Genomic DNA, 24,239 nt, shown 5'->3' with positions numbered 1-24,239 from the left:
TTCTTTGTTTCATCTCCGAAAAATTCTGTATTCGTTTAATTTGCACATGTAGACTTCAAACGATAATCAACCGTACGTGAGGTAAAGTACATGTATACATGTATACATTGCATAGATACACACGAAATGTATATTTCCTATATTATAATGAGCATACCTTTGTATGTGGATCAATAAATACAGTTGACAATAAGCAAGCAGTATAATAATTGTCTTAGGTGTAGGAACCGGAGGGGGGGGGGGCTAGCCATTATGACAAAATCATAATGAATGAATGAGTCAATCATTTAAATTTTTTAATGATTCAATCATCTAAATTTTTAAATCTCCCCACAAAGTGTTTTCGTGTTAATCCGGAAAAAAAAAATAACGCATCGCAGCTACCCCCATCCATCCCCCATCAGATTAGGATTTTGATGACTGGCGAAAATGGATTTTTTTTAAAATTTATTTGTTATTTATTTATTATATGTCCCAAATAAAATGTTACACGGTTCTTAACTGCAGTTCTGTCAGTCAAAGGAGAAAGGTATGCAGCATTGTGTGATTAACCCTTCAGTCTGATAAGCGTATAAACTTTCTATTCACTTCTGGACATAATATTAGTTAAACAGATGATTTAACCGATGATTTTATTGATTAGAACAAGCTGCATTGTTTTCCATTCAGCATCCTAAAGTTTATTCAGCATCCCTTGTTGTATTTAATTTGGAAAATGTAACTTTCAGAGATCTGTAAATTTTTATGACAATCTAATAGATTGTAAATGCATTTACCAAAGATCAATTTGTTTGACATCCAATGAGCTTATGGAACATATATTATGATCTTGGAGTATTTATCTATATGAGCTTCAGCATTTTAATGACAACACTTAGCCCCTGAACTCTGCACATAAAAAGGTTTATTTATCATGTGTAAATATTCCAGCATTTAAACATCAGATGCATATACACTACTATCAAATACGGATAAAAGTGTGTTCATATTATTTAATATCACAGACCATCAAAAAGCAGCTATAGTGTTTGGTACAATATTCATCACAGATATAATAAAGGACAATATGTAAAATCTCCTGTCCCATGGGCTTGGTTTTTTTTTATTATACACAGAACCACTCTGATTTGGAATGGGCATTAATGGTTATACCACTCCTTCCTGTGGAAGATTTGGGATGGGCTCTAACTGGGCAGTGCCCACCTGGAATGGCCTCATCATGGACTCGTATCGGATGGCGCTGCTCTTCCTTTCTTCCTGCAGCCAATACAACATCTCAATCCTATCCCATTTTATTTTCTCTTCATATGGACGGCCCTGTATCAGAAACATCAATATTGTAAACAATTTCTACATGGATAATGCTTGATAGTACAATTTTATTTCCAAATATGTCCTCGTTGATTTTGTGGAAAACCCATACCTACCAGGTACTTGATTTAATGAAATTTTTGTTCAAGAGAAAACTTTATCCACAAATTTAGCAGAACAGTTTATTTTAAAATTCCCAAAATTTTACCCCATAAAATTAGATTTTTTTTCCATGTTTGTAAAAAACATATTTTGGTAATAATAAAATGGAAAAATTTTGTCAACTTACTTTATATGAGACTTCATCCTTAAAATGCTTCTTTATAAAATTTAATTCCACTTTAATCTCCTGGTCATAATATTCTATTCTCTGAAAACAGAAGGAAAATCATTGGAATCAACATGGTTTATTTACAGAATTTATGCAAAGTTATTTCACCATCTCATTGATTTGAAATCCTTTAGAGCCAAAATGTCATAATGCAGTAAGATTTCCAGTGCACATTTTCATTCATTCATTCATTGAATCAAATAATTAAATATGATTGCAAAATCGAATTCTGATTTTACCTTGTATAAATAACTCCTTTGTTTCGCTTCTTGCAATCTTTTCACCGAGCTTCCTTTGTTACCTGATATGAATCAAAAGAACGGAGAAATCAGAACCATACAAACATAAAAGAAACCTGTGGAAGATTAATTTGAATGGCATGTTTATAGTTCTTTAAATGTCTCCCCAAACGAATATCCATTAGCCCACATTAACAGACTATTCCTCTGAAAATATTTCAACTTACCAGTAACAAACATTGGAAAACAAAAGGATTTTCTACCTTAGAGACACTGATTACTGAAAAAAGATGATGTGAAAGGAGCTACCTTTTTCAAAGAACCTGTTTGGGTCTGAGGCCGCCCTCTCGAACTTTTCAAGCTTTGCCAGCAGGTCTTCTCTCTTCAGTATCAGCTCTGTGACCTTCTCCCAACGTTCAATGGCCTGAAAAAGGAAGTACATTGTATGTTTTATCCAGTACATAAAACAAAAATTCATTCTGATCAAAAAAATTCTAGAAAATTTTCTGATATATTTTAGTTCATATCAAAAAATCCATTCTCTACCAACAAGATATCTGTGAACCAATGCTCACTAGTGATACCCCCGCTCTGATGTGAATATGCAAAATAAGCAAAGTTGACATTTAACAGAAAGCTGGCATCTGATTGGTACAGAAATATATCCCACAATATGGCATGCCTAAACAAATAGTGTGTTAAAATTTCAAGCATCTGCGATAAATAGCTGCTGAGAAATCTTTGAGGAAAATTTGTATGAAAATTTTGGCTAAAATAAACAAAGTACTCATTTAACAGGAAGTTGATGTCCGTTTGGTACAAAAATATGTCCCACGATTCGGCATGCCTTAACAAAGACTGTGTAAAAATTTCAAGAATCTGCGATAAAGAGTTGCTGAGCAATCTTTGACGAAAATTTGTTTGAAAATTCTGGTTAAAAAATAAGCAAAGTCGTCATTAAACAGGAAGTTGACGTCCGATTGGAACAAAAATATATCCCACCATATGGCATGCCTTAACAAACACTGTGTAAAAATTTCAAGCATCTGCGATAAATAGTTGCTGAGATAAATGCGACAGAAATTTTTGTTACGGATGGACAGACAGACAGACAGACAGACGGACGGACAGACAGACAGACAGACGGACAGACACACAAGGGTAAAACAGTATACCCCTCTCCTTCAGAGCGGGGGTATAAAAATAGATTTTACCCAAAAAGGATTTTTTTCTTTACATCAGAAAATTTAATGATACCAGAATTTTTAAAATACTTGACATAGAAAAAAGAATTTTTGCTTTAAATACACCACTCAAAAATACAAAAACTGCTTATTGAAAGAAAAGTACAATAATGTGATACCTCAAACAGTTTGACATAGTACTCGTTGGTGCTGTATTTGATGGCCATGTCCAGCTTTAGGTTATCTGGCATCTCCAGGGCATTCCAGACCTTCTCCAATCTCTCCTGGGGGGTCAACTCTACATCTCCACTCTGCAAAGACATCACATAGATATCAAAGACAAGAGAACAATCTACATGTGCTTAAAATAAACAAAACTCTTTTACATCATCAAGAAAACTACTGATACACATGTATCTATAATTATTGTACTTTATATAGTCTCCATAATGGTAATTTTACAGCCCTGGCTTAATTGTTATGCATCATCAAAACACATATCTTGGTTCTTTATTTAAAATAAGAAACAACAGTGATTGTGGGTTTATTATTATTACTCTTTAACTAATAAAACAAGATCTAACAGTCTTTTTCCACACTGGTATAATCAAGCCTAATGATTTACTCACCTCTTCCGTGCGATCTGTCTCTAGTTTACTGATGGTTCCTGTTACAGTGGTCACTTTCGAGGCCCGAGAGGTCATAGCAACTTCCCTACAAGATCACATCAAAATTCTGTGCAAGATTCGGTTACTTCAATTTACAAGCTGTTAAGTGCACCAAGAATGACAAGTTAAACCAAAGGTCTATATAAGATTTTTACCTGCCAGCCTTCTCCAGTTTTGCAGAGTGCCTTGCTGCCATTCTCTCCTGGAGAGTTTTGGCAGATTTAGTGGTGTCTGCTGACTTCTTCCTTGTTGAGGAGGCATCATCATCATCTGCACCATGACAAACAAGACTGGTTCTTATTTACATTTCACAATCACAAACACTTAATCAATTTTTAAAAGACACTATATAGTAGGTATAGTCCACCAACACAGGGCAGGATATAGCCAACCAATATAATAGACATAGTGGACTGGATACAGGCAATCAATATACCAGAACAAAGTGGACTGGATACAGCCAACCAATATAACAGGACATACAGGACTGGATACAGCCAACCAATATAACAGGACATACAGGACTGGATACAGCCAACCAATAAAACCAATATAACAGGACATACAGAACTGGATACAGGCAATCATTTTACCAGAACAAAGTGGATTGGATACAACCAACCAATATAAAAGGAGTTACAGGACTGGATACTGCCAATCACTAAACCAGAATAAAGTGCACTGAATACAGCCAACCAATGAAACAGGACATACAGGACTGGATAAAGCCAACCAATATAACAAAACATACAGGACTGGATAAAGCCAACCAATATAACAAAACATACAGGACTGGATAAAGCCAACCAATATAACAAAACATACAGGACTGGATACAGCCAACCAATATAACAAAACATACAGGACTGGATACAGCCAACCAATATAACAAAACATGCAGGACATAGAGGACTAAATACAGCCAACCAATATAACAGGATATAGATGACTGGATACAGGCAATATAGCAGGACATAGAGGACTGGATACAGCCAACCAATATAACAGGACATACAGGACTGGATACAGCCAACCAATATAACAAAACATGCAGGACATAGAGGACTAAATACAGCCAACCAATATAACAGGATATAGATGACTGGATACAGGCAATATAACAGGACATAGAGGACTGGATATAGCCAATCAATATAACAGGATATAGATGACTGGATACAGGCAATATAACAGGACATAGAGGACTGGATATAGCCAATCAATATAACAGGATATAGATGACTGGATACAGGCAATATAACAGGACATAGAGGACTGGATATGGCTAATCAATATACCAGAACAAAGTGGACTGGATACAGCCAACCAATATAACAGGACATACAGGACTGGAAACAGGCAATCAATATACCAGAACAAAGTGGACTGGATACAGCCAACCAATAAAACCAATATAACAGGACATGACTGGAAACAGCCGTCATTCACCACACGACAGTTAACTGGAATATAGTCGATCAACGCAACATGAAGGATAAGCCTAATACAGAACATGATGTCGAGAACTAGTTCTAGAACTAACCCATCAACACTCCAAGACAAAAAGGTCTGGCTTCAACATACATACAGATGACTGGATATAACATACCACACAAACAAAATGATAGACATGACTGGACACAGCACAACATTACCACATCATATACTGTGGAATCATCATGGGAGACCAATGTTATGGCTTTTGTGAGTGACCATTACCTACAAATTTACATCCCTACAAACATATATAAAAGCGCTTGTTCAATATTCATTAATACATGTTTCATCCTGATTACACTACCAAAAGAAGTACGTCCCCACAGACCACAAACCAGGAAAATTTTGGCTACCCACGAACATTGAACCCCACAAATAAAAATGATCCACAGTAGCTCATCACACGACAGAACACATCGGTAACTCATAAATAATTTTGGTTTGCAATTATTTGTGTAAAAGGAAAATGTGTTCTCTCTCTGTCTGTCTGTCTCTCTCTCTCTGATTAAAAACGTAAAGATTTTTTTGAGCATCATGACACAAACCTTGCGCCTCTGCAATGATCGGGTCTTTTCCTAGTCCACCCATAAGTACAGCATTTACATTCCACATCCCTTCTTCATATCTAGTTTTCTCTTGTTTCAGTTCTTCAATCTTCTTCTCTCTCTCCCTGCAAGTTAAAGTTAAGTTGTACACCAAATAGTATATATATATATGTTGACAAAATAGAAACAGATATGAATAGATGTAACAATGACTAAGAGAGATGAAGAATGACGACAAAAGATTAAAGATTTTGCAAGGACAACAATAATATTGTTTAAATGTAGTCCACATTATATGGACGCATTGTTCAAAAGTTGTACAAATTATATGATTACTTCTACCTGAGAAATTAAAATAAAGTTATCTTTTTCAAATGTACCAAAATTACAATATCAAATTTGCATGCGGAGTAACAACATTCATGACAATTTCAAACTGTTACATTTCAAAGACACAAAATCCACATTCTGTTAGGACAACTATAAAGCAATTTGACAATTCTTGAAACAAATCTTAGTTAGGATGAGTCCAATAAAATTCTTAAACTTGTTCAAAATAAACCAAAAAAGTCAATTTGGGGTTCAACATTATTCTAAGACCAAATCTCTAGGATCAAAGTTGATCTTAAAGTATGATTTTTTTAATACTTTTTATGTATAAATGAATACATAAAACCACGATGAACTAAATGAACTGCTATTTAGTACAACCATACTACCTTAATGCAATTCTGGAATTTAGCATATCAATTAATTCAAAAAAGTTTTGCTTGAAGTGGTTCCAGATTAAACCAAAATCATTTGGTCAAGAAAAAAAGAAAGAGAAAATATAGCATATAAAATACCCCCCCCCCCAAAAAAAAATTAACTTCTTGTAGAAACATTAATTATTTACCTAAAATGTTTTAAATGTTTAAACAGTTTATTTTTACTATCTTCAAATAGTTTTTACCTTCACTGTAAATGACCCAGATTTTCTGACAAATAACTTAACTACATGCAAAACTTATACTTCTCTACCATGCATGCGTTAAATTTGAATTAATTTACATGTAAAATGAAGAATGAAATACCAGTACGTGTTACCTTTTTGTGAAAATAGGACAAAAATTAACTGTTTCAGCTTGGGTTTATCAATCTAAGAGAGGACTTGACAAAATTACCAAATTTACAGAAGAAGCATTTTATCCTATTGTAAACATTGAAACCTCATTTTTTCATAGCCAAAATGTCAGGAAAGACTCATCTTGCTAAATCCATCTTGACTGCATTAAAACCATTTGAAGTATAAGTGATAATACTCAATTTTTTCTACACTTGCAAAATGCATAGTAAAAATAAATCATAAAAAGATAGAAATTAACTTAAAACACTAAATTAGAGCCATTATTGCTGCAATGGGATTAATACAAACTGTAAAATAAAATCAGCTTTGAAAGGAAGACTGCATGCCAAGTAAGAAAACATTTACACAGTTATAGCAAGTGTCTGACAATATCAACTAATACTCATGCTGCAAGTAAACTGGATGTCTACAACTGTCAAAAGCACCTAACACAATACTCAAAAAGGTGATCGATCTCTGACTAAAAGTGGATGCATTGTGCTCACTAATCCATGGCTATTATACCCCCCCCCCCCCCCACTAAAGACAATTCTATCCATAATACATTAATTTCTACATTTCCCTTTCAATGAAATAGCCTAAAAAGCTTACTAAGTATATTCACTAAAATGAATTTCTTTCTAAGTTTTTTCCTTGGTTTATATGTGAGGTAAACAATCTTTTTGTCCTGTGTTTCAAATGCTACTATAATGATATTGACATGTACATGGAATTTCAACAAACCTTAATTTGAAAATAAACCATGAGAATTTTTAAAAAAAGTTTCTTGAATTTTCAATAATAAGCAAAAAATGTATTCTGGTGCAATTATTTAAACACATCTTTTAAAAGAGACATAAACTTGGGTGTTTCACTAATTTCACCAAAAATTAAAAAATGCAATTAACAAATACCAGTAGAGATATTTTTTTTTTCAATTTTAACAAACTGGTGTTCCACACACTGGTATATTGAATGTTTTCCCTCTGTGCATTCTGGACCCTTTTCCTGTGTACAGAACTATATCCCAACTACTATACACATATATACAGTATGTCATATACGACAACGAGCCCTCCATACTTACTGTTGCAACCTCTGCTGTTTCCTGAAATCAAGTCACCGACCCATTAACAATATTCAAAAAACATCTTTTCCTGTAATTGAGTGGCCCAATGGATGATGAAATTAGAATTGCACTCTTTAAGTATAAAACCTACATCTTTTTTTATAAGATTAATACATTGAGAAGTAAGCAGAAGTTTAAAAGTTTGGAAAAAATGTACATGTACTGTAGATTCCTAAATAAAAGCGAGGAATTAATTTCCGCGTAAAATCGTGAGAAGCAACCATCACGGATTTTAAAATCTCCCTTTAATTTTTCAGACAGTTTTAAAGTATAGGAAATTTAGAAAAAAAAATAGTGATCGCGATTTTTTATTCTCGCCATTTGATACAAAACAGATAATCGCAGAATTAAGTACTCGCGTAAAATAAGGAATTTACAGTATATCTAAAACTTTGATTAAATTCTTACAGAATTGAAGATCTTTATTATCCCATTGAACCACCTTTATTACATATATTTGGTCTGTTAAAAACACCCAATATATCCAAAAGTATATAGCCAGGCATATGAAATAATACCCTTGTCAGAATGAGTTACTTTATCAATCTTTTAAATGATATGTTAAGCGTTCAGTAACATGAATCTGAAATTATTCAATGCAGATGACCTTTCCATTGCATGATATATTTTCTCACTCCCCCTCATCCTTTGGACATTACATTTACCTGCATGATTTACTACTTAAAGTTGGTGATCTGAAAAGGTTACTTAATTTTTCAGCAAATCCCCTAGAATACATATATAATGAGGGCAAAGAACAAAAACATTTTTGCTCCATGCTATTACATACTTATGTTTTGTATAAAGGCTTCAAGACTTGAATGTTTATATATAATTCCAGTCCATCATAGAAGGGTATGAGATGGATATCTAATAAACATCCAAACTCAAAAGCAAAAAAAAGTGTCACATATTATTAATGTTTTAAAGCTATTATATTCCAAGTTCATTTTTAAAGATTTCCAATGGAGATTTTTTAAGAACAGTTTTAACACAACCCAATATAATTGCAATAAAAATGTTTGACTTTACCCATCAACCCATACAATATAATACTGATATCAAGTGTGTTAGTTGGGTAACTTACTTCAGTTCTGCCAGTTTGCTGGGTTGACCCCCTGCTCTGGAGTGAGGTTTAAATGGAGACATTCCCATTCTTGGTAAATTGAAGCGAGGCGTAGGTTCCTCATCTTCCTCCTCATCCTCATCCTCAGAGTCATAGAAATGAAACACCACACCCATGTAATCTGACTCCTAAGAAAACAAATAAAAGTACTGATAAGTGAAATGTCATCAGGCTTTTCTTAAATAACATTACTGGGATCATGTTATATTGATTTTATGACTATTTCAAATTGGTTTGAATCTTTTTTTTAGACTAGACACAAATAAATATATTGATGCAACAAATACTTGAACATTTATCAGAAAATAAATTCACGGCAAATATTTTATTAATTACATTTACAAAAGAATCAAACGTGTGTAATCTTTCATTTACATACTGTAATAGTGTTTATTTACGCAGGTGGTAAAGTACCCGTTTTCTATAGTTAAACAATAAACATGGATTTTATATACGATAATGCATGATTTACCACACTAAAGTTTTGATTTTTTACTATATGCGCGGGGGTATTTTCCGAGGTTTTAAGCTTACCGCGTAAATATTGTAAATTTTCCCCATGCTTAAATAACCACTTTTATCGTAACAAAGACTGTAGAACTTACCGTGGTGGACAGGTATTTCATGTAATCGTCGCTGGTGATGGTACTCCGCCACCACTGTAGCCACGAGGCGTACGTCCTGGACATCTTCTCTGCCACAAACTTAGGCATGTTTTCTGTCTGCTCCTTCATCTGCGCCATTTTCCGAGGATTGTGCATGAAGTCGTGAATCTTATCCATATTTGGAGTCTATGTACCAGTATAAATTTACAATGACATATGGATAAACAGCTTATAAACTGCTACAAGTAGCTAGTGGCAATAAAATTATATATAGATAATATGAAAGTGCCTATGACAAGAAATAAGAATACCACTGCGTGAATAAATATTTTTTTCTTCTTCATCTAGTATTTATGTATCTTGAAATGTATTAAAAGGATATATGATTATATGAAACTATACATTTCAGTTTCTAGAAAACATGTATATTTTACTGGTACATGCACTGATACATGTACACATTTTTACAAATGTATAAATAATGAAATATTTGTATACAACTGCAATATTCAACATGTTTAAAACACCTTTTTTAACCAGAAATGCTACTAAATACTCACAATAAACAATTCCATATAATTGCAGCAACAAATGAACGACAATGAACATAAATTTACAACAAAAGTGAAGTGAGCTGTGAACAATATGTTTAATTCATGGTTTAAATTTATACCTTATTCAGATATTTACCACCAATCATCTGTGATAATACATGTACAAATGTGAACACTGTGAAGACATGAACCATATACATGTACATGTTGTGCTTGCTTAATCAAAACTTATATTTTCTTTGAAAATTAAAGGTGGTACACACTATATAAATAGTGCCTGTTTGGGAGGGTAACAGTTGAAATTGACACCCCGAGAAAACCTTTGTCAACCGACGCGAAGCGGAGGTTGACAATGGTTTTCGAGGGGTGTCAATTTCAACTGTTATCCTCCCAAACAGGCACTAATTATTTTGTTATACTGAATGTCTTTTTTAAAATTTTTAAGAAAATTTTACTGCTTTTATATAGGAATAACGTGAATTCTACAGCGAACCGTACGCGCATAATTTTCGCGCATGTAACATTTTTTAATGTTACCCGTTGCCAAGTGCGTTGCTAACGCTGAGGGTAATAGTAAATATTATTAACTGCGTCTTAACCAATCAGATTTCAGTATTTAACATGAAAGTATAACAAATGTACATATAACATGCTTTGATATTTACAAAAATATACAGAAACAATGACTATATATCTCTGTACCTTATCTTCAGGGGATATGGAAAATATGATTTAGTTTTTAGTTTGATGACGTAAATTAATTACATACATGTATATTACAGTGCTTGTTCAATATTGTAGTATATAATGTACTCATCATCTGTATTACTTTGCTATTCACCTCAAAATTAGTTATAGGTAAGAATTAGATTGATTTGTATTATGAAAATTTTAAGACTTACAGTTGGACTAAATGTATCTTCACCCAAGAAATTCTTTGGAGGATTATGAGGACTAAAAAGAAGGAATATCATTTTATTAAAATTTACAAGTTACCCTTTCCCACAAGCTGTGTCAGAACTGCTATATACTAACTGGAATTATCTATGGCTGTTAATTCTTACAATATTTTTCAGAATTATAACAAACATAATGATGTGCAAAAAAAAAGTTCAAAGTTATCTTTGAAGTCATCAATTCAAAAATAACAAAAAACCATTACACAAAAAATAAATGAACCTTTTTAGAAATTTATACCAAAATCAAAAAAATTTCACCTGCTGATTTTAAAAAGAAACCAAAATCTAGCAAAACTTACGTTCTGACCCATTGTTTTGGGTCCATTTCCCCCCAGGGGGCCTTTTGACCTCTGTTGAGGGCGGGATTGATGACCCTCTGGCTGGGCCTCTTTGCCAGTGTGGAGGAGGCCATGGTGCCTGATAGATTCACATCCTCAGCAGCTTTCTGTACCATTTCATCCTATTAAAATTAAGGCAATTAGATACTAAATACAAGTACATGTAATTATTAACACAGTTTTTTTCGAATGTACATGCATTCATGTAACATGTACTAGTAATCAATCATTGTTTAGCGTACATCATGCATTTTGTACTTTCATGATGATCTAATTTTTTTCTATTTTCATCATCATAAAAAAAAATACATTATTGTCAAAATTTTGTGTGGTACTGTTTGCTAAACAAACTTTGAAGAATGCAAAAATTAACTTGTCTAAATAAAAAAATTTATGTGATACTGTATACTTATATTACATGAGTACTTAATTCCGCGATTCAACTGTTTTGCATCAAATTGCGAGAACATAAAACCACGAACACCAAATTTCTGTTAAGCTTCATTTAGTTTACATCCATACGAAAAATAAAAGTGAAATTTTAAAATTTGTGATATGTTCTACTCGCAATTTTTATGCATAAATTCATTCTTCACTTTTACTAAGGAAACTACAGTATACATGTATTAACAAAATTTGCAAAATTTAATGTGACTTATGTGAAAAACTGGATAAACAGTACTAAGTCACAATAACAAGGCTTTGTTCTAATAAGAGAGATAATTTTCCAGTACCGGGTAGGTCTTATCATTAAGTAAATGAAGTATTGTTTTACAGTGGTCACTGTTGCAGATAACTTACATCATCCAGTCGGAGATGATCAGTGGGCACTGTCTTCATGATTTCCCTGTATACTTCCTTGATTTCATCACTGAGGAACAGATTCTTGTCCAGGTTTTTAACAGTGGCTGGATCAATCTAATGAAGTCAGAATAATGTTTAGGTCACATGGTGAACATAAAAACAGGCCGTTAGGTTACCCGATAAAAATTGAAGAAGGGGAGATAAATGCTCAATACCTCATCAGTGAGTTCATTGTATACAGTGGTATATCCATCGATGGTGATTGATGACATGCAAACCCGCTCTGAAACTCGGATATCTGATGCTCTGACCTCCATCTGTAAAAGGGGAGAAAACCCATTAATCTGTTACTTGTAAACTAGTTGGCAAAGGATACTATAAATCCCAAAATCTGATCACTGCATGGTAAAGAGTTTTGGACTTTATTACCCCTGGGAGTCTGGCACTGACGGTTGCTGGCTGGGGGTGGGTGGGCTCTCGGATCTTAACACTGAAATTTCAATTCGATAGGATAAAAACTCCTATCAATCTACAATCAGTCTTGAAAAACTGCATTTCATCAAAATTACTGATAAATCTTAAAGCATTTACTTATCATTAATCATTAAAAATACAATTGTAAGTGTACAGAGAAAATGTAGATTTATTTCTTCTTATTTTTTTCTGAAGGTAAAAACTGAATGCACACACCTCTGTTCTTGGATGTCCCTTCTTTCTCTCTCTTCGAGTTCTCTCATCCTCTGCTCTAATCTCTCTTTCAGGCCATCATGTTTGGCACTCCTTGTGATGGCCTACAAAAGTTAGTCCAAGATTATTCAAATTCTGACTCTGCAACTGAATTACATCTATACATCTACCTTAAGCAATATCAACTGTTGCACTGTAATTGCAGCTTCAAATCATCCAAAAATACCTGTCTAAGAGTCTAGAGAGAATGTTTACCTGTAGCAATGGTGGCAGGTCCTCCTTTATTTTGGGGTCCTCGGTGTCCTGAGGACGCCTCACGAGGCGCTGTAAATCCTCAGCAGCATACTCCCGCGTTCCAGGCTGTGGCTTTTTACTTGTGTCAACTACAATCTTCTCCTTCTTCTGCTAGAAATAGGAGATCAAATACAGGTTATGTCTTGAAAATATCATCAATTAATGACTGTGCCTAGAATCCTATAGCTATCCTGGATGTTAATTCTACATGTTGATTCTATGATAATTATACGTACCTGTATCTTATCAACTGAAGATATTTCATGAAAAGTATAGTACATGTATTTGTCTTCTCAATATATCATCCTGTAAACTGGTAAATGTTTGCCCCCCCCTTTTTTTTCATCCTATTTGCACTAATTGTCAAAACGGGCATTCAAAACATGGGGCAACTTTAAAATTGCAGGTCAAATGCTCATTACTCAGTACTTTAAAAATCAGTTGTGTTTGGGTAAAATGAAAATGGAATATGTTATTATTCACTTGTGCAACTGGGTGAAAAATAATACAGCGAAAAAATGCTCAGTAATGGGTATTATTATAATGATCATTTGAAATCCTATAGCAACATTTGTATTGTTACTGCTGATAACTGGGTTATTACCTGTAGTTTCTGTTGAGCCATTTGCCGCTTGAGGATGTCAATTTCATACTGAGCAAGGATGTCCTTTTTGATGGAGCGGTCAATACCAAGCTCCTCAAGAAGCGTCTCCCCAAACTGGATATCGGGCAGGGACCGAGATCGCTGTCAATCAAGGTCAACAGGTAAATACAGGTAAAAAAAGAATACGGAGACATGTATAACATATATATCTTACTCATTGGTTAAATATATTCTAATGTAAGTAATATAAGGACTCCATAATATCCTCACCTTTAACAACACCTTTCTTCTTGAAAGATCTTCCTTTGATACTCTGTAATTAGAAAAATTACTTCTTTGATTAAAAATTCACTTGTAGCATGTAAAAATACCAATGTGTCTAAAGCTCAAAAGTCTATCTTTTTTTTAATTTCTAAAATGAAAAAAAACCAACTAAATGTTTAATCCCTCTCATTTGTTTTATTACATGTAGGTTGTAGACAACTCTTGATGAAATCAACTGGACTTACCCTGAGGTTTGCAATTCCCTGTCAGAGATTCTAGAAGCTTTCCCTTCTGAGGCTGAAAAAAGATTTTTAAATTCATTGTTACATGTATTAAAATTTTCTCATCATATAAAATGTCACCAAATACCAGTATTATTTTTCTGTTTGTACTGGTATGTTAAGCTTCATTTATACCAACCTTCTGAAGGTGTCCTTAGGTCTCTTTCGGGGAGGTCTGTTAGGAGACCAAGAACTTTATATGTGTCCAGAGAGGGCATGTTCTCCACAATCTGTACACAGATAAAGCAATTTTAGAATTAACATGTGAATTCAGAATACAGGGAAGCAAACAGAGAGACAGGGATAAAAAGAGGCAGAAAAACAGAAATCAGAAGGGAGAAATTTTTTTTAAAAACAAAGTTTCTATTCATTACAATTAATTGCTAAAATTTATATTTTCTGTTTCTTAAGAGAGAAGCCGCAACAAGGCTTACAATGATAAGACCTGACTAAAGCACCAAGAGAGAGAGGGAGAGAGAGAGAGAGAGAGATAGAGAGAGAGAGAGAGAGTTATCAGCTTACCTGCTTTGCTTCTTGCTCTGGAGTATGAAACCTGAACCGCTTTACTTTAGACTTAGGACGGCTTGTCTGTATCTGCAACATGTTAATAATAAAAAGCCTTAAAATAACAAAACATAAATACATACAATGTATACTGTACTCAAAATGTAAAATAATGTAATTCAGTTGGGGCTTAAATCTCCTGTATACTCACCATCCCTTTGAAGGACAGAACTGGAACATCTGACTTGGTTCGTACTGGTTTTTCTGGTTTGGCTGAATAGACGACATCCTCCCCAGTATCTCCCTCTTTGTCCTGTTTACGAATATCCTCCACAATGTATCTCCGAATTGTCAAAATATTGAAACTGTAAAGATAAATTCATAACAATTTTATTCCATTATAGTGGTTGCTACTGATAAGGTGTTACATGCATACAATTTGTAGAATTACACGAAAACACCTCAACTCACAATTTATTTGCATCCAAAGCTAACTGGGCTTTAAGTCTGCTCATGTTTGCTGGACCACTGAAAATGCCTCTCTGATTTAAAACTGAAAAAAAAAAATTCAAATTCAAGTCATTTTGTTAAAGTATCATCTATCATTAAGCATGTACATGTCATGCTATAAAAAGTATTGACTTTTTGGCAAATTACAAACCTTGTGCCTTTTTGGTGTAGTGATTGAACAGTTCTTCACAGACAGTAACAATGTGTACAGCTATTCTCCTGTTTAGTTCTTTGTTTTGTTCTGGACTCTGTAATTTTACCAGTATTTTTTTTTTCATTAAATTTGCAAAAAATTAAGCAAAAATTCATCTTAATCTCTGGCATGACATTTCAAAGGAAAAAAACATTTACAATAAAAGTGGTGTTGCAAGTTTCTGATTAACTTACCAAAAATGGGTCATCTATTTGTCTCCTAATTTCTGGCCATATCAAATTGATTTCACCCATTAGAATTCCAGCCTGAAAAATAAATTATGGTGGTTCAAATGACAGACAGCCTGGCTTTGCAGATCAGATCTACAGTATCATAACCATTAAGGATGACTTTATAACTGGCCTCATCATGGACAGTAATTAATGACCAGGTTACAAAGGGTATATTGAAACTTCAGTGCACATGCAGTGACTTTATAAAAATCATCAAATGTACCCTTTATGCGAATTAACTTTAGATGAAAATGCATGTTCAAATTATCACACCTATCTTTTATACATTTTTATTCTAGACTGAGAGAGTGTGTTACAATGTAATATTGATGATTTCATTCACCACTGTAAATGAACTAGGTACTTTACCTCTACTCACCAGATTTTGTTGATCGTCAATGGACAGATATGGATCATCTGGTCTAGCTTTAATTCTTCTCCGCACAAATTTGGCCAGTTGTTCTAAACTAGATGGTTGCTGTCGGATTTCTTCCTATAATTTTATTTTTCAAATATGAAATAAAATGTTCTTTATAACTTACTGTACAATCAATACTGAAACTTATCGAACCTTGAAATGATATTAATACTGTACATTCTATACAAAAGATGATAATTATATATTTAAGTTAGCATACATTGATGGGAGTATTGGGTCTTTCAAGTTCAACTTTAGGTTTTCCTTCAGCATCTGTAGAAATATAAAAGGACACAAAATGTCAAACAAAGGATGAATAAATGAAAGCATTGACAACTATCATGACAATCTAATTAATATGCTGCAACATGTCAAAAACTGGGAAGTGGATGGAAGTTCTAATTAGATCGTAGTCATAGTGGAGTATATTTGGCTGGTGAATTATTACAACACTGCAATTGCATTTTCTACATTTTTAAAATCAGAATTGTATATTTACATCACCATGATTTAATATTGGTACATGTAATTAATCTTCCATACCTTCTTCATCCCCATAAGTTGTAAATAAAGACAGCGGCTCTAAAACACCCTTGATTTTCTTCTCAACATCACTCTGAAAAAAGAAAATAATGCAATCTGCATAAAAATGTCTACAAAGAATAAAACCATTGAACTGCATGTAAGTAAATATTTGCTCTTTCGTGACATAGAAGAATATTTCTGTTGGAATAAAATCACCAACCATCAGTGTCGTTTTTATCAGATAGATGCAGCACAATTACAATTAGCAAACTGTCTACTAAAGAGGTAAAATTTGAAAGTCATTGAACTTACGTGTGTGTAAGCGGGCCATTTTAAGGGATACATCTCCCCCTCTTTCTGCACTTTCTCCTTTTCCGGAGGGGGTTCGGGCATGATGTCTTTGCCTGGGATGGGTTGCCGCTTGGGCAGTCGAACCTGCACCTGGATCGGGTCTGCATGGTAGCCTGCAAACTTGACGGCAGTAGTGTCAGAGGTGGGCATACTTAACCTATAAAATAGTCATGTACATTTGAATACATGTATGAAGTTACACAAGCTTATAAATACTTCACCCTATAGAGATTCTGTCTTCAAGAGGTAATATACACTTGAAGTATGCATATGCACAAGAGAGTATATACCATAAATATTTACCTCTTATGGAACTAATTTACTAAAGAAACATCTTATATTGTGGAAATGATGGTATTACTGTAAAGTTTTGGTTATAAACATTATAACTAGCATGTAGGTACATGTAAAAACATATGATGATATTGTTAAATGGCAAATCAATGACAAAATAAGGTATCTGTGCATTAATTTACATAAAATAAATTAAATGCAGAAAATGAGGGAACCAGTTTTACATTTATCAATACTATCATCATGACCATGCAGCTGAGAACTTAACTATTAAGGAAAATTGAAGTTTTGTCATTTACAACAACCCTCCACAATATGTTATTTTTGGAACATGCGGTCATTCAGCAAGATGGACCGGTAAGAACTCACCCCAACTTCTTGAACCTAAAGTTTGGTTGATCATCACTCTTTTTAAGAATTCCCTTTCTTTTGCCATGATACGACATTATGACAAGACTCCCTGTATACTAGGTGATTCTACTACCTATGAATTTGAACACTTAAAACACATCCTTGAAACAAATACTTTTTAAAACAATTAAAGGACCTCATATTTAAACTGCTCTAGATTTATCAGTTATTTCGTTATCAAACTGTTGACTCTGTTTAACTATATTCAGGAACAATTGCTGGCCATTTAAATCTTGTTTTAAGGTATTGTTTCAATTTAGATGTGCTATCTTACTATCTTAAGTTTTGAAGCTTTAACAAATTGAACTCAAGGACTGTGAGAAGACAGACGCTGATATTGTTAGTACGGTAACTGTTTCAACTTTGGTAATGCCATAGTGATTATTTGTCAACATATCATTGAAGACCTTCGATTCAGACATGGGATTGGCCATGAGGGGTTTTGTGAAAGACCTGCATGAATGGCAAAAAAGGTATATAAACCATCTAAGTATATCTTATAACATGTATTTTTATAATTATGAATATTTTAAAGTTGAAAGTATCAAATTATTGCTCAATAAACTAGGGGTTGAACATTAAAATTCAACTGCAAGTGTACCAAATTAGTTTGATTATATTAATGATTCAAGTTTTATATACCAGTATTTATAAGGATATTTCATGGATAATTGTACCTGAATTGTTTAATGGAAAATACCAAAATAATCAGATATTAATATTGGTTTAACTGTTGGTATTTGGTTGTACATGTATATATAAAGTTTCATAAAATTGATCCCCTAATTCTACATCCCCTAGTGTAAACAATGACAAAGACTAAAAAAAAGACAAAGACATAGAAAGACTATAATAGATATTAACTAAAACAATTTTTGTAAATCAAAATATATATCTGTCTTTATGGACGATCAATGGACCTACTTTGCTTTGCACACACATATTGCCCACCAAAAAGGAGATATTGTTACAAACATCGAATTCTCAATGGTACTATGTCACAATCACTACACCTCAATGAAAAATTGTTTATGATGCAATATGGCTGTTATTTATCAATACACAGTTTATATGGTACATGTAGGGTAGTGGCTGACCTTGCTACAATTAAACATTCTAAAATATGCTAAGACTTTTCAAAAAATTTTAACATGCACAAATTTCTTTAAGGGATGTCAGCTTTGTAGTGAGTTTTAATATATATATAAAGCTCTAGCTATTTATGACCATCTATTACATTTATAGTTTTCAAAGTTTGAGTTAGTGAACATCTATCATTAAAAAATATTTATTGTACACTCTAATAAATATTTTTTTTCATAAATAAACCTCAAAATTATGTACATAAACCTTTTTCTTAGAGTTTTCCCAGTATTTTCAATGAAAATTTGAAGAAAAATAACAACACATCACACTTTGGCACATCCCCCCATAAAAATGAAGTCAATAATATAGCTATTTTTTGAATGATATTGAATCAAAATCATCATATATAAATTATCAATTTTTTAAAAATTATTTTTTCTCACACAAAAATGCTTTTCTTAGCTTCGTCATGTTCAATTGAAAAAGCCAAGTACATGTCATTCAAACAATTTTTAAAATGGCTGGTCTCTACTAAAACTCTAAACATTTTTTATGCTATTTTTTCATTGATTTGGATATATCTTTAGTAACTCTATCACATATAAAATTTTCACAAAAATCACCTTGGTAGAAATAAATTAGATCTTTCATCCTTATAAATATAATTATAAATATAATGTTGATATGTTGGATCCTCATCTGATAAACCATTTTTCATATAACCACTAACCAAATAAATAGAAACACAGAATATTTGTTTAGAATAAATGAAGGCCTAAAAAACTGTAATAGTTACTACATGCATATGATTTTCTATACCCCCTTACATATTTCAAAAATATATTAAACAGAGTAACAGTTGATTATTGAAAGAAAAAATGCATGAGTACATGTATCAGACAATCCAGAGAGAAAAGAAATACATGTACATCAATATTAGACATTCCACAGAGAAAAATAGCTTTATCACGATCTGAAATATTATAACCCTTAAAATAATGTAGTCTAGGAAATAAGACAAACTTTAATAGACTGATAATTTTGTTCGCTTGTTTGATGTTTCATGCTGAGTATATTCCTTTACTCTTGAACTCTGGACAACGCAATTTATAAATTATCAATACGTAAGATATGTAATTTAAAACTTAATGATTATCTTTAATTGCAATTCATATTTGATATTAAAAACATTGTATAATCTATGAACAGCCATAAATTCTGAAATCAGTATGAGGTGTCATGGAAAATATTAAAGAATGTGAAACTTCATACTATAAAAGCTGTCTATAAATGTTAATGGCCCATATCTATTAACTTCTTATAATTTTAAATTTTTCATAAATTTAATATGAGCTAGCTGAAACAGGGGTTTTCCTGGCTTATTTTGGATCCATTAACCGGACCTTTTCCCAATTGAAAAATCATCAATATTTTCCCATTGCAAGACCTTTAGTGCATTCAGGTGCCCATAGATGTTGCAGAGAGCTGTTGACTTTTTTGAAGACAAAAGAAGAAGAAAAGTATTGTTGTATTAAAGTCAATAGAGTCATTGTTTAACCTTGCTGATATTTAAAATGCAACAATCCAGCTACTTTTTTTACTTTTTTTATATTTTGGAGCAAAATAATGAAACCAGTAGTTCTTTAAGAAAAATTATTATTTTCCCAAATGTAACAGTTTACGTGTCAATTTTCCCAATTCTACAGACTCAATCTGGAACCAGTTCAAAAACAGTAAGCAAACCCCTGCTGAGAGACGCAGATCTTATCTACCAGTGTATGACATTTAAACTGTATATACATAATGTATATCACATAGGTGGTCTTTATAAATATTTCGTTATATTAATAAATTATTATCATTTCTTAATCAAGTTAATTTGTTTTCATTAAATAGTTATAAGAAGTACACATCAATTTGATTTTACACCCTAGGATAACATGTCATATTAGCATATTGGCCTAATTTGTGTAACAGTATATTAAAAGTTATAGTTTTCCGAAAGGATGTAGAACAGCAAGTGCTTGTAAATAATGTAGAGGTAATTCGAACTAAAGAGTAAACAAACCGTTTGTACGATAAAATTACCTATTATAGGTTTCCAACGCAGAAATTGGTTTTTACATGATTTATCTGGATTCTTGTTATACTAAACACGGCCAGATATGTGTAATGTTTGCAATAAATTTGAATATTCTAAATTAAATTCATACGTTAGTTGCTATGCACTTTCCTGAACCCGATTTAATTCCTCGATCATAGTCTCAGAAGTGTTTAGAACCTACGTGGTTATCGATTGATAAACAAGGTCAGTAAATATATGAATAAACAAACATAAACATTTTCTTTTACCTCATGCCATTCATTATAACTGCAATATATACTGCAGATTTTTTTGTACAGTATTTAATTTGTGAAATGACAACCTTTCAGAATCTGAAATTATAACTAATAATCAAAGTATTGAAATGACTGATAAGAATACGAGAGATTTTGATTCCACTGACCAGTGTAGTTATTGTGACGAATATGTATTCTCACCAACTATATATTTAGAATAAACATGTTTACGATCATTTTATAAAATTATCCATGGTATTCAAGATGACTGTACATGGATTTTTATTAAAAGGTAATTTATTCTGAAAATTGACATTTTCAGAGAATACTAGTATAGCATTGAATGATTTATTTTTGACGTCGTCGTGTCAATAACTGCCATCAGGTGAGCAGACAAATTGAATAACGCGCGTTATGATAATTTGTCTGCTCACCTGACGGCAGTTATTGACACGACGACGTCAAAAATAAATCATTTAATGCTTATATTTACATTCCCTTACTGAAGAAATCAATTGTTTACTGAAATAAATCGATATAAAGTGAAGACCACGGAGGGAGTAAATTAGTAACAGCAAGAACAGCTGATTTGTAATACCGGTTTAAACTGGTTTTCACAGAGACCGTTGAGATGAGATCGACGAGCATGAAAATATAATCCATGAAAAATAACTATTGAAATGTTGCTTTTAACAATAAAGTCAACTGTTTTGTTGAATAATTATAAAACATGGTGTTTTGACAACATTTATGAAATACATTTTTTAACCGATTACATAGAAATCACTGTTTGAGAACTACTTATGTTAATTACATGTAAATTCATACGCAGTGAATAGGTGTTGCATTTAGAGGCATTTAAACATCACGGAATTTAATGGAAAAACACAGTAGAATGTAAATATATTAAATTAAACAACAAAATTTAACTTATTTGTTCTGTTTTACACATTATGCAGTTAAGTTTTGTATATATACTTTTAAATTATATATTTCTGTAATACTTCTTGGAAGACACATGGAATTATATATGTACATGGTTTGCTCAATTTAATTTCATTGTGAATTTTAACAGATATGGAAGTAAAGCCAGTAGGTTACATCAATTCCTTGTTCACCTTCAAGAATGGAACCCCTCGACAGCCCTCAGTATGTCCTTTTGCCAGAGGGACACTTCAAGTTGACAAATCCATCTTCACAAATCCAGAACACTCACTGGAAGGACTAGAAGAGTTCTCTCATGTGTGGTAAAAAATTACTGATTTCTATCTTTATATAGCTTAGTACCAGTACAGTTAATTACCAATCAGGATTGACAATAACACTTAAATATGTGATAAGTAATTATGCTTGGGTTGTGCTTATTATTTTATTACTACCCTATATTCTTGAGTGTGGATAATTTTTATTGAGCTTTGATATTTTCCAAAAAAAATGAATATTTATCTCAGTCACATTCATATTATGTTATTTTCAGGTTGATATTTGTTTTTCACAAGAATAATGCACAGTATGTGAAAGCAAAAGTGAAACCTCCAAGACTAAATGGGAAAAGGGTTGGCTTATTTTCAACAAGGTCCCCTTACAGACCAAATCCAATTGGATTAACTCTGGCAAAGCTGGAATCTGTTGCAGGTATAATATACTTTGTATTAAGTACCCAAAAAATTGCTTGCTGACTAAGGGTTTTCATTTTTTAAACTATTCCAAAAACTAAATTTCATGTTTTTTTCAATAAATATTTATAGATATTCATGTGTACATGTATACATAAATTATACCAGTTAAGAAGATGGAGCAAATATGCAATTTTGTTGGTTAAATAATGATATTGTAATTTTATTCAGGAAATACACTGCATTTAAGTGGCATTGACCTACTGGATGGTACACCAGTGTTGGATATCAAACCCTATATACCCGAGTATGATTCTCCAATTACTCCAACAATACCAAGACCTAGCACTCTAGGTCATGAAGAAGATGAGTTTCAGGAAACTGCGAGTCCAATGAAAAAGTTAAAAAATTTGGAACTTGCATCGCAACCATTATCTGAGGAAATGGATAATGACAAAACACCAGTAAACATTGAGGAAAGTACAGAACTCTTTGAACAACAGAGTAGGTGTGAAAATGAAGATATTTCCAAAGAACATCATGCAGCTGATGATAAGACATGTGCAAGTCAGAAATTGAAAATTGAATCTTCAAGTACATGTTCACAGAAATCAGAAATAAAATCTGCCAAGTGGATCTCTGAGGCACCCATTTCTAAATTAAGTGTCTCAATAACAGACAGGGCCAAGTCTCAACTTCAAAAGTTTTCAAAAACTGCAGAGAATCTTGATTTTAGATTGAAATTCCTAAACTCTGGTGAAGAAGCTTTGGATGCCATTAGATCAATTTTATCTGAAGATCCTCGATCAATTTATCGACGGCAAAAGTGTGGAGACAGTTTGTATTATTTTACTGTTGATGTAATGCATGTGACTTGCTGGTTTGATGATGATTTGGCAGAAATTGTTAGAATTCAACCTGTTTTGTATGCTGAGCATCTCAAATCTCCATAATTTATGGGTTTTGGATTCTTGAAATAAAAATGTGCAATATACTAAATGAATTGCTGAAATAAATATATGTTCAACAAGTTAATTAGTGTCTTGCTTTCATTGTAAGGTTATTTGATATTGAAGACTTTCAGCATCAGTGAATTTTAATTAGAGTAACTGTAAAATTTTCTATAGTCCCTACAACTGTCGAAGGTAAAGGTATAGTAATGGTAGTCTTGTCAGGAATTGGAAACAATTGAGCTTTCTTAACAGAAATCCATGAGGAATGGATTTTTTATAT

The 24,239-nt window shown here is 32.7% G+C and overlaps 2 protein-coding genes across 8 annotated transcripts; one reads left to right on the top strand and one right to left on the bottom strand.

Moving 5' to 3' along the window:
- Nucleotides 1-886: 886 nt before the first annotated feature.
- LOC128176436 (coiled-coil domain-containing protein 87-like) lies at nucleotides 887-21,275 on the bottom strand. Of its 6 annotated transcripts, none has more exons than XM_052842767.1 (32): nucleotides 21,139-21,275; nucleotides 17,221-17,416; nucleotides 16,927-16,999; nucleotides 16,604-16,656; nucleotides 16,345-16,458; nucleotides 15,927-15,998; nucleotides 15,691-15,787; nucleotides 15,501-15,582; nucleotides 15,241-15,394; nucleotides 15,048-15,119; nucleotides 14,665-14,755; nucleotides 14,490-14,541; nucleotides 14,251-14,293; nucleotides 13,981-14,121; nucleotides 13,338-13,487; nucleotides 13,086-13,186; nucleotides 12,825-12,885; nucleotides 12,611-12,712; nucleotides 12,393-12,509; nucleotides 11,553-11,713; nucleotides 11,197-11,248; nucleotides 9,741-9,926; nucleotides 9,097-9,263; nucleotides 8,675-8,704; nucleotides 5,776-5,900; nucleotides 3,889-4,003; nucleotides 3,695-3,779; nucleotides 3,245-3,376; nucleotides 2,191-2,305; nucleotides 1,882-1,943; nucleotides 1,601-1,681; nucleotides 887-1,317 (listed from the first exon to the last, which is right to left on the bottom strand). In XM_052842767.1, the coding sequence occupies exons 2-32, from the start codon at nucleotides 17,407-17,409 to the stop codon at nucleotides 1,147-1,149; spliced, it is 3,246 nt and encodes a 1,081-aa protein (XP_052698727.1). In that variant the 5' UTR covers nucleotides 17,410-17,416; nucleotides 21,139-21,275; the 3' UTR covers nucleotides 887-1,146. The 6 variants fall into 6 exon arrangements, with proteins under 6 accessions (XP_052698727.1, XP_052698722.1, XP_052698721.1 ...); XM_052842762.1 differs by lacking the exon at nucleotides 21,139-21,275 and adding an exon at nucleotides 17,923-18,122 and having other exon boundaries at nucleotides 13,338-13,484; XM_052842761.1 differs by lacking the exon at nucleotides 21,139-21,275 and adding an exon at nucleotides 17,923-18,121.
- On the top strand, nucleotides 18,295-24,041 carry LOC128176437 (tRNA (adenine(37)-N6)-methyltransferase-like). Of its 2 annotated transcripts, none has more exons than XM_052842768.1 (4): nucleotides 18,295-18,437; nucleotides 22,466-22,637; nucleotides 22,868-23,025; nucleotides 23,238-24,041. In XM_052842768.1, the coding sequence occupies exons 1-4, from the start codon at nucleotides 18,422-18,424 to the stop codon at nucleotides 23,957-23,959; spliced, it is 1,068 nt and encodes a 355-aa protein (XP_052698728.1). In that variant the 5' UTR covers nucleotides 18,295-18,421; the 3' UTR covers nucleotides 23,960-24,041. The 2 variants fall into 2 exon arrangements, with proteins under 2 accessions (XP_052698728.1, XP_052698729.1); XM_052842769.1 differs by lacking the exon at nucleotides 18,295-18,437 and adding an exon at nucleotides 21,301-21,358.
- The last annotated feature ends 198 nt before the right edge of the window (nucleotides 24,042-24,239 follow it).

This window comes from Crassostrea angulata, chromosome 3 (genome assembly GCF_025612915.1).
Source record: "Crassostrea angulata isolate pt1a10 chromosome 3, ASM2561291v2, whole genome shotgun sequence".
NCBI lineage: Eukaryota > Metazoa > Mollusca > Bivalvia > Ostreida > Ostreidae > Magallana > Magallana angulata.
Note: the sequence above shows the minus strand (reverse complement) of the source record. Positions and strands in the feature narration are given on the sequence as shown.